Source organism: Mesoplodon mirus, assembly GCF_964341445.2.
Source record: "Mesoplodon mirus genome assembly, chromosome: 12".
Lineage (NCBI taxonomy): Eukaryota > Metazoa > Chordata > Mammalia > Artiodactyla > Ziphiidae > Mesoplodon > Mesoplodon mirus.
Genome location: NC_138988.1, coordinates 4,117,846 through 4,133,505, shown reverse-complemented (window position 1 = coordinate 4,133,505; position 15,660 = coordinate 4,117,846). Strand labels below are relative to the sequence as shown.

The 15,660-nt window shown below is 53.6% G+C and overlaps 1 protein-coding gene across 2 annotated transcripts in view; it reads right to left on the bottom strand.

Moving 5' to 3' along the window:
- FGD5 (FYVE, RhoGEF and PH domain containing 5) overlaps positions 1-15,660 on the bottom strand; it is a 115,808-nt gene that overhangs the window by 54,312 nt on the left and 45,836 nt on the right. For both annotated transcript variants that reach the window (XM_082637131.1, XM_082637132.1), the window contains exon 3: positions 11,394-11,526. In XM_082637131.1, the coding sequence (XP_082493257.1) occupies positions 11,394-11,526 (133 nt within the window). The remainder of the gene's footprint in view (positions 1-11,393; positions 11,527-15,660) is intronic.

Here is a 15,660-nt window from a genome sequence, read left to right as displayed (position 1 = left end):
TCCTCCCCAGGCCCCAGGCAAACCTGCCGGCTCAGTGCTGGCTATTCTGGGACCAGCGCAGGGCGGGAGGAACAGTCCTCCTTTAGGGACCCCCTGGTTAAACAGACGCAGAAAGAGTTGGGAGTCCTGGTCCTCTGCCTGGGACTTAGTTTCTCCAGGTATAAGACAGGGGTTCCTAGGCCCCTTCTAGAACAGCGGTTCCCCAAGTCTGGTCTGAGAAGCCCCAGGGTTCTGCCTCCCCTTCCCAACTACGTTATCTGTGTGAGCCTGGATTTTCACTAAACTCAACCACAACAGCATTTTCAACAGACGGAAACCGAGGAGAATCCAGGCCTCCCCTATGAAGCTGGAAGTTAACATTGTTTGCAAAAATGTAAAACTTCGTCACTCTTCTCGCTAAATATTTTGCAAAACAACTATTTTTCATAATAAGTGCTATCTATGTTAACATATAATGGCCTATTGTTGTTATTTTTAAATGAATTAAAAGATAGATGTTTTAAGTTTTTCTCAGCATTACTTTCTCATGTGGTAACTATGGATAGATATAACTCATAGAAATAAAAACTCTTAGGGGTCTTCAATCATTTTTATGAGGATAGAGGGGTCTCAGACCAAAAGGTTTTGAGAACCACTGTTTTAGAGGCTGTCACCCTGATCATATAGGATTGTGGACGGAAAAGCTCTTCATGCTCAGTGAAGATCTAAAGAGGAGGCATCACTGCCACTGTATTATAATAACAATCACCGTTTCGGTTATTGTGAGAAGTAGGGTAATGAGCCCCAGGCTGTATGGCCTGGCCCTCAGCATGGCCCTACGTATTCCCAGGGCTCACACCATCTCTCCACAGCGTCCTGTCCTGCAGAGGAGGAAGAAACCACCTCCAAAGCTCCTATTTTGTCACCTCTCTCCCTGCTTGCAGGCCTCCTGGGTTGATACCTGCTCTGCCTTTAAACAGCTGCCTCTTTCCTTTCACCCTCATCTCTGCCAGCTCCGGGCCAAGCCCCATGTCCTGACGTCTTGGTGCCTGGCTCAGTGCCCCCTCCCTAGTTCACACCTGTACCCCGGCCTGTGGTCACCTGGGAAATCCACCTCCACACCGTAACCCTCAGACTCTCACCTCCTTGAGACCCCCTTCCCTCTCAGATGACTTTCACCTACTTCTATGTCTGCTCCACCCACCTGGGCCTTGTCCCCACTCAGAACTGCCCTGCTCTGAGGTGGTGGGGACCTAAGCTCCCGAGCTCCCCTCCACCCTCAGCTGAACTCCCCTCTTAGCTCACGAGAGCTGCAGCCTTGGACCTACTCCAATCCACACAAGGTTGTGGGGACTGCCTTCTGCTGTCACTTGCAGTCCCAAGTGGCTCCCCAGGACTTACAGAAAGAACCTGTTGTCCAGCTTGATGCTGAGACCTGCGCTCTGGGGTCAGAAGACCTGGGTTCAAGTTCTGGGCTCCAGCCCTTCCTAAACCTATGCCCCTGGACAAGTTACTTCTCTTCTCTGAGCCGCATCGGTAAAAGAGGGATAATAACAATACGTACTTAATAATATAACAGCTAGTGTTTCTTGACCACTTAGTATGTACCAAATATGGCTCTGAGCTTTTTATACAAATTACCTCACTGAATCTTCCCAAAAAACTATGAGGAACTATTATTATGACCTCCATTTCACAGATGGGGAAACTGAGGCACAAATAAGTCCTACCTTGCACCTGTGACTCTGCCTAAAGACCCTTTCCAGGCACCGTATCTGCATTCCTCGGGGCTTTTTGGCTCACACAGGTGCCTGTGTCCAGAACTTCCCTGTGATCGAATAGCCGTCTCTAGGTTACACGCTTAGCCCCAGGGAGGCAGAGTGGCAAGGCAGGGCCCCGATGCTCCACGTCTGCCAGCCGCACATCCCGTGGGCGGGGCGGGGGGCACATCCGCAAAGAGGGAAGGGGCTGCCGTCCAGGGCTGTTTCAAGCCCTGGGGAAATATTCCTAATGAGTCCCTGCTACTTTGAAGGTCCCAGCGAGGGGCCTTGCTGGGGTCTCCCGAGGCCACAGCTGGAGCAGGGAACGTGCTCAGGGAGCCACACTCACGGGGTGGCAGGGACCCCAGGAGAACGCTTGTCTCCGAGGCCCCTCGGGGCACCACCTGCACGGACAGCGGCCACCTCCCCGTTGGAATGCAGACCGGGGCTCCCAGCAGAGCCTTCAGCGGCCGCTGGAAAATTCAGACAGGTGCTCAGGGAGAGGCGGCTCATCTTTCAGCCCAGCTGTTGCCTCTGTTCCCACAGGTGGCAGAGGAGGGATGAGGAGGGCAAAGGAGAGGCAACACCTGCAGGACAAGGGGGTAAGCAGGGGGGACCAAACACAGCTCCTCCTCCCCTCCTCCCCCAGGACCAGGTGGTAGGCTTCGCTTCCTGCTGACATCCAGCCTTATTCTAGTTCCTGAGCACAGGCTGGTGTGAGTCTGGGTTTGGCCCAGATACTCTAGAAAACTTTCAGTTGCAAAGAATCTTTGGTTCCGGATGCAGTTTGTAATAGAGGACAGCACGCTCTCTTGGAACACCCCGAATGAGGCATCAGGAGACCTGGCGCCTACTCCTGACTCTGCGCCAACGCGCCAAACAGCCACGAGCAAGCAGTGGCCTCTCCACGAGCTGCAGTCTTCCCTCCCATGAGACGAAGGGATCTCGGGCATCACAGACTCCACACCCAATTCCCTCTGCCCCCGGCCCCTGGCAACCACCATGCTACTCTCTGCTTCTATGACTCTGACTGTCTTAGATCTCTCCTGTAAGTGGCATCACACAGTATTTGTCCTTCTGTGACTCCCTTGCTTCACTGAGCACCATGTCCTCCAGGTTTGTCCATGTTGTACCACGTGACAGGATTTCCTTCCTTTTAAAGGCCGAATAACATTCCATTGTATGTGGAGACCACACTTTGTTTATCCATCCATCCCTCGATGGACATTGAGAGGGTAGATTTCATGTTAAGTGTTCTTACCACAATAAAAAAATAGAATGAAGTGACCTCTAAATGCCTCTGTCAGCTCTCTCAGCTTATAGGAGCCTAAGAGTGTAGTGGTAACTGTGACCAGGCCAGCTCTCACTGAAAAGGCCAGCACACGGCTCGTACGTGACACAGCCTTCCTGTCCTCAGCATCTCACTTCAGTTCGGGAAAGGACCAGCCACAAGTCAAGAAGCCAGTCAGTGACTGGGCTCCATGCCTTCGTGATGCCTGCTTTGGCCTCCTATGTACCCTCTCTCGCCTTTCTACTTAGCCACATCCTACTCTCCTTCACAGAGCACTTATGCCTCACCTCCTCCTGGAAACCTCCCTGAGTGTCCTGACTTTTAAGACTTGGGACAGTCACACTGCTCAGGGTTTAGGTCACAAAGCTGAGGCCGCCATGGCTGCCCCATAATTGTTCCATCTCACGAGCAGCCTTTGTCTTGTAAAAAACTGTCAGATGTAACCCTCATAAAAGTGTATAAAATGTAAAGTTTAGAGATGATCACATAAGGAGCTTTTTCATTCTCCAGCCTTACAGTAAGTCCCCACGGCCAGGCACCCCACCAGCTTCTTTTCCGGCACCTCAGAGAGCTGGGGGCACTGTGGGTGTTCCATACAGACCGGACGGCTGACATACAGACTAGAGTTCAAACCTGAGTGAGCATTTGAGCCACCCGGTGCAGGGGGAATCTTATAAACATGCAGATCCTGACTGGACAAATGCAGGGGGACCTGGGGTGCTGCTGGTCCACATGTCCAACTCTGAGCAGCAGGGCTGTAGACCAGGCACAGAGAGCGACTGTCATGAAGCTGGGAAGGAGAAAGTGAGGGCGAGTGTGACCCTGTGGCCCGAATTCTAAACTGGTCAAAGGGGCACGTCTGAGGGCTTCCCTGGTGGCACAGTGGTTGAGAATCTGCCTGCTGATGCAGGGGACACGGGTTCGAGCCCTGGTCCGGGAAGATCCCACATGCTGCGGAGCAACTAGGCCCGTGCGCCACAATTACTGAAGCCTGCACATCTGGAGCCTGTGCTCCGCAACAAGAGAGGCCACGATAGTGGGAGGCCCACGCACCGCGATGAAGAGTGGCCCCTGCTCGCCACAACTAGAGAAAGCCCACAGCTTGCTGCAACTAGAGAAAGCCCACACACAGAAACGAAGACCCAACACAACCAAAAATAAATAAATAAATAAAAGGGGGGGCACGTCTGAGACTTGGCAGAGAGGAAAACCAGCCACAGAATAAGCTCTCACGGGACCAGGGGATCCCAACGGCCCCCACCCCCAGCTTCTTGGCTCCTGACAGCCTGCAAGCCCTCCAGGGCCCTGAACAAGGGGTGTGAGACAGGCGGGTACCCAGGATGCCTCCCGGACCTCTGAGCTCCTGTTCTCTCCCTTCCCCTTTGGGTTCTGAGAGTGTGCACCCTCGTCCTCCTCTGCTCAACACTGCCTGAAAATGTCTCTGTGTTACTCTGCTGAATTGCTGTGCCCTCTGCATGGCTGCTGTGGGGCCGGTGACAGGAAGGCTTGGCTCCCCACTCCGTCCCTCGCTGTGCACTGTAAATTGTACAGGACCAAACGAGTGTTTTTGTTTATTTAACTGTCGTTCGTCAAAGTTTGTTTTCCTTACTTAAACGCAGGAACTGAGGCTAATGCATTCACTTACTTATTCGTTTTTTGGAGGATATTTACTCAGTACTATTTTATGTGCCAGGCAGCAGGGACGTAACTGTGAACAGGACAATCATGGTCTCTGTCTTCCTGGAGCTACTCTGAGAGGGGAAGGCAAACAATATGCAAGTAAGCAGAAAAATAAAGAACATAATCACAGCTTGAGATAAGCACAAGGAAGGAAATGACAGGAATGAGCAGGGTGAGCAGGGGAGGCCTCTTTGAGGAGGTGACATCTCATCTGAGACCTGCAGCCAGCAGTGCAAAGGGCAGGAAGAGCATCTAGAGTGGAAGCAAGTGCAAGTGCAAAGGCCCTGGGGTGGGTTTACAGAGCAGACTGACTCATTCTGTAGCCTTCGAGGCTGAATTTCATTTGATCCATAATTAAGACATGGCAACAGAAGATGAAATGCCAGGGATTTAAAATCTTTCAAATCTGGTGCCAACCGCCAGAATAGCAAACTCAAGTGGAGAAGCAGGCGGCCGGGTGGTGGGGGGCATGGGAAAATGGCAAGTTCAGCTTGGGATGTGTCGACTTTGAGGTGTCTGCAGGGCTTCCAAGAAGGGCCCCAAAAAGCAGTTGGTAGATGGAGTGCGGGGTCGCAGGGAGGGGTGGGGCAAAAGGTCAGCTCTGGGAACACACCTGAGGACAGCTGGCCGCTGGCCTGGAAGGGGCTGCCTGAGCAGAGGACACAGGAGGACAGCGGGGCTGGAGGAACCCAGGCCCTGGGACGTCAATGCCTCACGTGGAGGCGTGGGCAGAGAGGATGGTCAGGGGAGTAGAGAGAGAACAAGGAGAGAACGGAGTCAGAGAAGCCGAGGCAGCTCCCAGGGCGGGAAGACCACCAGAGCGGAGACTTGGGATCTGAGGTGGACAGTGTGCAGGGCGAATGACTGCAGCAAGAGGGGCAGGAGAGCAGGGAGGAACATGCCTGTGGGCGGAGCCAAGTCCTGCAGAACCCGTCCAGCCCACCCCCTCCTCCTCTGCTCACCCCCACACTGACCTCGGCTGTATACGCTCATTCCCACCTCCCGCCCCACCTCTGCGCTGCTGCTCCGCGCGGGGAATGCTCTGTCTCTAGACCTTCCCGTTTCCTCCTCCCTCACAACTTTCAGCTCCCTGCTCGAAGGGTGCCTCCTCATCACAAAGGCCTTCTCTGGGAAACTGGAACCTGCCTGCATCTCTGGAGGGAAAGTCAAATGGGGCAGCTGTAAAATGGTATGGCAGTTCCCCCCCATATTAAAAATAGAATGACTATGTGACCTAGCAATTCTACTACTGGGTACATAGACAAAAGAATTGAAAGCAATGTCTTAAAGAGATATCTGTACACCCATGTTCACAGCAGTCTGATTCATAATAGTGGAAAAGTGGAGGCAACCCAAGCATCCGTCGATGGATGAACTGACAAACAACATGTGATACGTACACATAATGGAATATTATTCAGCTTTAAAAAGGAAGGAAATCCTGACACCTGGGACAACATGGATGAACCTTGAGGACGTTCTGCTAAGTGAAATAAGCCAGACACAAAAAGACAAATACTGTATGATTCCACGCATATGAGAGTAGTCAAAATCACAGAAGCAGAGAGCAGAATGGTGGGTGCCAGGAGGACTGTGGTGGGGAGGTGTTGTCTAAGAGATACTGAGCTTCAGCTTGGGAAGATGAAAAAGTTCTGGAGATGGGTGGTGAGGATGGTTGCACAATAAGGTGAATGTTTTTTTTTTTCTTTTTTTTTTGCGGTACGTGGGCCTCTCACTGTTGTGGCCTCTCCCGCTGAGGAGCACAGGCTCCGGACACGCAGGCCCAGCGGCCATGGCTCACGGGCCCAGCCGCTCCATGGTACACGGGATCCTCCCGGACCGGGGCACGAACCGTGTCCCCTGCATTGGCAGGCGGACTCCCAACCACTGCGCCACCAGGGAAGCCCTGTTTTTCTTTTTTTTAATGTAAGTTTACTGTTCTCTCTCTCTCTCTCGTTTTTATTTCAATTTATTTATTTATTTATTTGGATCTGTTGGGTCTTCGTTGCTGCACACGGGCTTTCTCTAGTTGCGGCGAGCGGGGGCTACTCTCCTTTGTGGCATGCGGCCTTCTCATTGCGGTGGCTTCTCTTGTTGCGGAGCACGGGCTCTAGGTGCACGGGCTTCAGCAGTTGTGGCACGCGGGCTCAGTAGTTGTGGGACATGGGCTTAGTTGCTCCATGGCATGTGAGATCTTCCTGGACCAGGGATCGAACCCACGTCCCCTGCATTGGCAGGCAGATTCTTAACCACTGCGCTACCAGGGAAGTCCCAACATGAATGTTCTTAAGGCCACTGAACTGTATACTTAAAAATGGTCAAGATGGAAGATTTTATGTTACATGTATTTTCACAAAATTTTTAAAAATGGAAAAAAAAAAAAACAACAGCCTTCTCCAGCCTCCCTAAGTTTCCTCCCTCTCCTCACCCCCTGTGCTCCGTCCTCGGCCACCGTGGTTTGCTTTGTTTGTTCGTTGTTTACAGCACTTTCACCACCTAAACCCACCCTTGGGAGTTTTCTGGATGATTGTTCATCCCCTTCTAGAATGCAGACTCTAGCAGAGCCAGCAGACACCTGGTCTGACTTGTGGCTGCTGTATCTTCAGCCCTTAGAATGGTGCCTGGCACACAGTAGGTGCTCAGTAAGTACTCAGTAAATAAATAAAATTCTGTTGAAGAAGAGGAGGGACGGGTGAAACTGGGTGAGGACACAGAGAGAAGAGGTGCAGATGGGAGGGAGTTCACATCGACAGGAGAGTGTTTTCTGGAAAGGAGAACAGGCTGCAGGAGAGGAAGCTGCAGCAGGTTTGGAATGGCCTCCCCAGGGCCCGGAGGAGCGTGTGTCTGCAGTGGAGCCAACGCACAGCCGGAACGGGGGTTCAGGGTCTCCAGCATGGAGAAGGCACAGTGTGACATTTAACACAGGCTGGGGACTCGCCCAGTGGAAATGACCAGGGTTCAAGTGGATCCTTTTTTTTGGTTTGGTTTGGTTTTTGGCTGTGCCACGCAGCTTGTGGAATCTTAGTTCCCTGACCAGGGACCGAACCTTCACCCTCGGCAGTGAAAGCAGAGTCCTAACCAGTGGACCGCCAGGGAGTTCCCCACGCAGATCCTTTAACCCAGGCAGATGGTCAGGCAAGGCCACAGGTGCAAGGCTAGGGGCACGAGGTCAGCAAGGAGGCCCGGGCCAGGCCGCCAGGACCTTGGGTGCAGCCAGGGAGGGGACGTCCTGAGTGGGCGGGGACCAGGGAGGGCGTGAAGGCAGGATGGGTCTGCTCCAGGGGACAGGGCTGGGCTCAGGGGTGGACCCGGCCAGGAAACAACGTCCATGGTGACAGCGGGAGCCCGGCCAGAGAGGAGGTAGCCGGGAGGGGCTGCCAACTCCTGGGCTGGTCTCAGGGGAGCTGGTATCTTGCCTGAAAAGTCCCCATTAGCCTGAAAACCAGGCGCATTGTCAGGGAGGGGCAACTCGCCAGCCCGCCTTTGAATGTCTCCTTTCATTGCTAGATCTATTTTTAGGTCCCTCTTGATTCTCCTTTTTTGCCCCCCCTTTCCTTCAACCCACACCCTTTGTACGTCTGCGAGTGGGAGAGAGAGAGGTCAGACAGGTGGGTGGACCAGCTGGACTCAGCATCCTGTCCTGCTCCAAGATCCTCTCCCCTCCTGACTCGGTCACCCCAAAACATCTGGGAAGGGTGGGGCTCACCACTTTTTATTTATTGTTACATAAACCATATCACAGTGTAAGAAGGGTGGGGCTCCCCACCACACCCCCAAACACGCCTCCCAAGGCCCCGGGGAGGCAATTCTATGATCACGCACACTTGGTCCAGGTCTGCCACTTTGAGACGGTTGGAGATGGTAATCTGGGTCCCACTTCCCCCAAGACAAGACGAAGGCGAGGTCTGCCTTTTAGAGAAACAGAATTTTCAGAATGGAAGACAAAAGAATAAGGAGCAAATGCCCCTCCTCCCCACCCCTGCCCCACCAAACCGTCTGCAGCAAAAAGGAGCCAGGAAAGATTGCTCAGTCCGGAAAGCTCCCAGCAATCTGGGAGCCCTTCCACCCTGAGGGCTGCCAGGGAGTGTCTGTAACAGACTGGGGCAGGGGATTTAGCAGCAGGTATGAAGACTGATTGAAACTCCAAGTGCTCTCGGATCCACCCCCTCCCGGGATCCACCCTCAGCAAAAACGTGTGTGTAAGGAGGGGTATGAACAGGTGCCCTGCATTGCTGTCCACTGAGCAGAAAAAAGAGACATTATAAATGTCCCTCAGCAGGGGGAGGGCAAAATAAATGACAGCACATCCAGACACTGGAATATATATATACGGCAGGAAAATATTAAGTTAGAGCTCCCTGTACCAATGTGGGAAGATCTCTAAGATACTAGTGAATGAACCCAACCAAGTTACCCCTCCACCCCCGTTTCTTATAGTTTGATGTGGTTTACGGAAAAAAAAAAAAAATCACAACTCCACAAACAATACCATCCATTTCCCACGCATAATGATGATATATGTAGGTGAACACAGGGAAAGAGTTCTGGAAGGATACACACCAAACTGCATACCGGTTACCTCCATAAGGGCACAAGGACCAGAAATGCGTGTCCCAGGGCACTTAGCCCTCACCCGTGATGACTTCATACATTATGAGGGCCATCTAGCACAGCTCGCCTCGGGCAATGAGAACCTGATCTCTAAAGGCCATTTTACCTCTGCTACAGCACGACGGCCTCATAAGGAGGAAGAGAGCATGGCGGGGGGCGGGGGGTGGCAGTCAGTCTGCTCGGCAGCTGAAGAGGCTGGGCTCCGGAGAGTGGACTGACCTGCCGTGGGGAGTCTGGAGCCACACTTCTCCCTCTGTGCTCTCAGGATGACAGGACTGTCCTTCTCAGGATGGGAAGTGACCAGCCAGGGGTAACACAGCTGGAGGGGGAGATGCAGGTGGTCCCAGAGGAAGGTTTAACAGAGAAATCAGTGACTGGTAGGAAATCATCACGAGGTACAGAAAGTTGCACATGGGCCCCACTGCCCTCTCAGCCCTTCAGCTCTTCTGGACCTGGGATCCAGCCCCAGCTCCCAGCTTCAGAGAAAGGACCAAATCCCCGATGACAGCTATGTCTTTCTGCTCCCAGGCTCCATGACCCCAGGGATGCCCAGAAAAGCCAAAGTCATCTCTAAATGGGCACCACTCACTCAAAGCTTGCCTCCCTTGTCACCCTCTCCCCACTCCAGGAGCCAAACAGCTTCTTCTTGGGTGAGGGGAAGAAGTGGAGAGATAAGAGGAGGCCACCAGGACTGCAGCGGAAAAACAAACAAACAAGACTGGGTTTGGAGTCAGACCTGTTTTCAAGTCCAAGGCCTTCAACCACTAGCAGTGTGGCCTTGGGCAAGTTACTTAACCTCTCGAACCTCTGTGTCCTCGACTGCAAAACAAGACGACGGTACCAGCTTCAAAGTGTTTGTAAGGAGTGAAAGAGCAGACGAGGAAGCTGGGAGTGCCCAGCAGACAGCTCGCCGTCTAGAGAGGGAAGGGGAAGGGGGTGCGGACGAGCCGGTGGGAAAGCCCCCTTCACCGCTCCCACAGCCCTGGGTACATGGGCAGACAGCAGAGTGAATTTTTAAAAGAAATCGAGTGTACGAAACGAAATCAAAGACACGCCCATTTATAAAATGCTTGGTAGGGGCCAGGCACCTGAACCAAGTGCTCCCACAGGAAGAGTCTATAATCAGAGGGGCCCGCCTCACCTAGGCTGGGAAGGGAAGATGCCCAGAGTGGGAGACAGCCAGGAACAGGGGCCCGAGGGCACTTCCTCTGCCACCCTGGCCCCTCCTTGGCAGATGGCAGACGGGAGCGGGCCCGCGAGATGGGGGAGGGGGAGAACTTCAGGCTGGCCTCAACCTTCCATGCAGCTGGGGTGTCCCCCTGGTCTGAATTCCTGCCCCCAGCACCCTGTGATGTCTCCTGGGTGACACTAGTAACAGCCACGTGGCACTGGGCAAGTTCTTCCGCTCTGACAGTTTCTGCAAACGGGAAACACGGGAGACAGCCCGTGCCTTCTGGAAGGGGTATGGAAGGACGAGACCGGCCGAGCAGAGGTAACCACGTCACACCCAATGCCCGACCCCAGTGCGAAGGTCTGGGCCTCCACTGTGACTTGGGCCCCAACTCGCCATCTACCTCCAGAGAAGTAACAGCCCTTCTCTCAGCCCTGCTCCCCTCAGCCCCCTCAGCATCACTGCAGGGAACGGGGACACCAGCTCTCATTCTGAAGTTTTCATTTCACGGAACTTGCTCATAACCCTTAACTCATCTTACCCTCACAATTCCCACTTCACAGATGAGGTAACTGAGGTTGCCCAGGGGACCAAGGTCATTGGAATCCAGCCCTGTCTGGATTCAAATCAGGCGGCTCTATTCCACTTCATCCCCAGGCTTCCTGGGACCCAGGAGGATGTCAGCAGTCACCCTTGCAGCAGCAGCGCCCCCGTGTCTGCCATGTGCCTTCAGGCCACAGCCCCAGCCACCCTGTGACTCAGCCTCTGCATCCAGCTTGGGGTCAGCTGTTTGAAAACAGCTCCCTCCGCACGGAGAAAGGAAGGAGTGGATCCTCTCTCCACCTTCACATCTCTGACGCCCACATCCCACCGGCCCCCTGCCTGGGGTGGGGAGCCCTACCTTGTGGGTGAGGCTGGGGTCTCTTGGAGCATTGTCCTCCTCCTCCGAGCTTCCCCGCTCTTCATCCGACGTGAGGTCCTCCTTGGGGGCCACTGCCGAGATGGGACAGACCTTATAGGGCTCTGTGTAGGCGCTGGGGTCAGAGCAGAGGAGAGAGAGGGTTAGAGCTCCCTGTCCAACAAAGGGAAAGCGAACAGGCCAGGGGCCCTACTAATGCCATGAGCCGTTAATGAGCGTTCTGTGCTTCCATGAGGACCCAGAAGTGAGTAAGACGAGGCACGAACCTCCTTCCTGCCCTCACTGCAGCCAGTCTGTTCTCCTACTAGTTCCTTGAACATTCCAAGCTCTTTGCTGCCTCAGTACCTTTACACACGCTGTTCAAGACAGACTTGTCGGGCTTCCCTGGTGGCACAGTGGTTGAGAGTCCGCCTGCCGATGCAGGGGACACGGGTTCGTGCCCCGGTCCGGGAAGATCCCACATGCCGCGGAGCGGCTGGGCCCGTGAGCCATGGCCGCTGAGCCTGAGCATCCGGAGCCTGTGCTCCGCAACGGGAGAGGCCGCAACAGTGAGAGGCCCGCATACCGCAAAAAAAAAAAAAAAAAGACAGACTTGTCTTCCTTAGACACGAGGTAGGCCGTGATGCTGAAGGAAGGTACAAATAATTACTATGAGGGCAAGAGATGTTCATTCTGATCAGTCTGGCAGTCTGGACTGGCCTGGTTGGGCAGCAGGGTCCTCAAGGTGGCCGTGTCCTCTGGGCCTGAAGAAGGGATACAATGATGTGGAAGACAGAGTCTGGGATGTGCATTCTAGCCCCTTGCCCGAGCCGTGCTGCCAGCCAGATCATGGACAAGACACAGCTCAGGGTATCAGTTTCCACCTAGGCTACTCTGGAATAATGATTCCTATTCTCATTTTCCTGGCAGATGCTGTGAGGATCAATATGTAGAAAGCTTATTCAGGTGTGATAATCTCATATCTATATAACTATGACTATTATGTAGGCATTGTCATTAACTGATTAAATAACACATTCATTCAATAAGTATTCATTGATTGCCTGCTTTATGCGTGGCACAGAGCTAGGCAGTGGGTAAAACACCGGTGAATAAAGCAGATATGGTCCCTGTCCTCAAAAAGGGAAGAGCTAATATATGATCATAAATTGTGACACGTGAAGGAAAAGGATGTGCTCTCCTAGAGAGTAACAGGAGGGGGGCTGTTGAGATAGGTCAGGGAAGGCATCTCTGAGGCTGAGACCAGAAGGAGGAGAAGGAGCCTTGCGATAGGAGGGGAAGCGTTCCAGGCAGGAAGCAGCGTGTGTAAAGGCACCGAGGCAGCAAAGAGCCTGGCGTGTGACATAAGCCGACCCGGAGCAGAAGAACCCTCCTTTCTCCGCCTTCTAAGCCTTCCTCACGGAGGACGCTCCGGCCCCATCACAACAGCCTCCTTGCTCTGCTCCCCGCTCCCAGCCTCCCTCTCCACACAGCAGAGTGATTGTTCTACAACCGAAATTGGGCCACGTCCCCCTCCGACTCAAGAACCTTCAATGGCTCCCTCCTGCCTTTGGCAATGTGGTCCCAGACAACTTCTCACAAAACTTCTCTTCATGCTAAAAATTCAAGCATCTTGTCTTATTAAATTCTTATCAAATACTGATTCCTGCCCTCTGGGAATGCTGGATGCATGGATGGATGGATGGACAGATGGAGGAGGGGCGGCGAGGAGGGAGCCTCCATCCTCTGGAGTGGCCCTGCCCACTCTAGCCCAGGCCTTTGGCAGGCAGGTGCAGGGCCCTTGCCTCAGGTCTGGTCCAGGCAGGGGGAAGCATGGCCGGGGTGGGTACATCAGGAGAGGAGAAACTGAGCCTTAGGTTGCAGTGCAAGTAGAGGCCCTTCCTGGAGCTCCTTCTTGACTATCATAGGAGCCAGACGATGGACACCTCTCTCCAGAACACCTGGAGCCCAGGAAACAAGGGTCTGCCTGGAGCAGGACAGGCGCCCCCTGGTCCACACACTGGCAAAGAGGCTAGAAAGATCAGCAGCCTGCTCCTGCCTGGGCTCTTGCTGCATGTGTGTGTCTGTGTGAGTGTGAGAGTGTGAGAGAGTGTGTGTGTCTGTGTGTGTGTGTGTGTGTGTGTGTGTGTGAGAGAGAGAGAGAGTGGTGAGGGCTTGGAGCTGTGCACTTGTCTGCAGAGGCACAGCCCTGATCCAAGCTGAGCCACAACCCGCTCTGCCATCCAACTGCACACGCTTCTGGCCACTGCTCTTTCTTCCTCTTTTTCAAGATTTACTTTATTCTTTTCTTTCAAACTATGAGAGCAAACAAGTACTTTGCAACAAGCCACATACCACGGAGGTGTACAAAGGCATGCGAGAGCCTCCCCTCCTCTAAGGAGCTGTCCCCTGGCCCAAAGGTCAGGAACGCTGCACCTGCTGAGGGAGCTCAGAACCATGCTCAAGGAAGTGATGGCGTGGACAGTCCCACTGAGCCACAGCTCCCCTCCCTCCAGAGCTGTGCGTGTCCTCAGACAGGGAGCACAGCCCTGCTCTCCCTCCATGAGGAACGGCCACATTAGGCCCCAGCAGGAGCCCATGAGGCCCTGTGAAGGATGGCCAGTAATGGTGAGGCATGGAGCAGTTAACTGTGCCCCGGGACCATTCCTCCTTCTTATCAAGGAAAAGCAGGTATACAGCAGGCCTTTCCTAGAATGTGCTGTGAAGGAGGAAAGGATTCCCAGCCAAGCCTCCCGCCAGGTAAAGGGTGTCTCCATCCTCCCAGGCAGCAAGCTGGAAACCCAAGCATCTTCTGCACAGCCAGCCGCTGCTTGAACATTAAACCTCTCCCAAATACACCTTCAAATCTTCCCCGACTCTGCTGGCATCTCTATGACAGCCTTGTGGTCCAAGCCATCTCTTGCCTGGATGTCTGTAACACTTGCTTCCTATTGGCTCCCATTCCCCCCGACTGCCCTCCGATCTGTTCACCCAGCGGCCAGAGGCACCCTCTCAAATCCAATCTGATCTTGTCACCCTCTTGCTCAAATTGTTCAGGGACATTCCAGTGCTGTTGGGATTTGGCCCCAATAGCCCAGCCTGCCAGGCAAGGCTCCACTCAACCTGGGGCTGGGGAAGGTGGGCATCCTTGGGCCCTGATGCTGCCATGAAGTCTGCCCAGCATCAGACTCCACTAGGCATCCGGGGGCTCTGCCTCAGACCAGGCAAGGGCTGGATTCCTCAGAGCAGAGCCATGGGTGACACCGGGGAGAGAGCTCATAGACACCAAACCTCCAGAGAGGCGGAGAGGTTGGCTCAAGGTCACGTGGCAAATCTGGACCAACACCCATCGCTTCTGAAGATGCCTCTGCCTATGCTTGATCCCACTTTAGAGACATGAAAACAGAGGCCCAGTCGGGTTCCCTCGGTACACTGATGTGTGGGGTTGGGTCTCAGGTTGCAAGGGCCAAAGGAGCTTTGCTTTTGTTGTCTGTGCTCTTCTTTTATTTCCTTTCTGAGAGGCAGCACAGTGCAGCGGTTAGAGCTCACTCTGGGGTGGGACTGCCTGGGTTCAAACCCTGGCACGGCCACTTAATGGCCATGTTTAACCTCCCTAAGCCTCAGCAGTGCCCGATTCACTGGGCTGCTGGGAGGATTCAATGAATTAAATAATGCAAGACACTCAGAACAGTTCCCAACACTTAATAACTCAATAAATGTAAGCTCTCCTCCTTACCAGCTTGGCCTGGCTGTGCACGGCTGTTCCATTACTGATCGACTGTCGTCTAATGTCAGCTCGTTTCTAACATCTGAACTATTCTGACCTCATCCTGAGTGATAATACCCATGAAGTCACAGTACGTATTCTTCTGACACTTTAAGATAAACCATACAATAATTAACCTGTGGGCTTCCCTGGTGGCGCAGTGGTTGAGAGTCCGCCTGCCGATGCAGAGGACACAGGTTCGTGCCCCGGTCCGGGAAGATCCCACATGCCACGGAGCGGCTGGGCCCGTGAGCCACGGCCGCTGATCCTGCGCGTCCGGAGCCTGTGCTCCGCAACGAGAGAGGCCACAACAGGGAGAGGCCTGTGTACCACACACACACACAAAAAAAATAATAATAATAATAATAATAATTAACCTGTAACATGTTTGACTAAAATGATCATGTCCTCCCTTGAAGATGCACGGACCTTAGCGACAAACGTGGTTACTGCTGACCCACCAACCATCTGTCCTCAATCCAACCTGAGCTTCTGGCTAGAAAT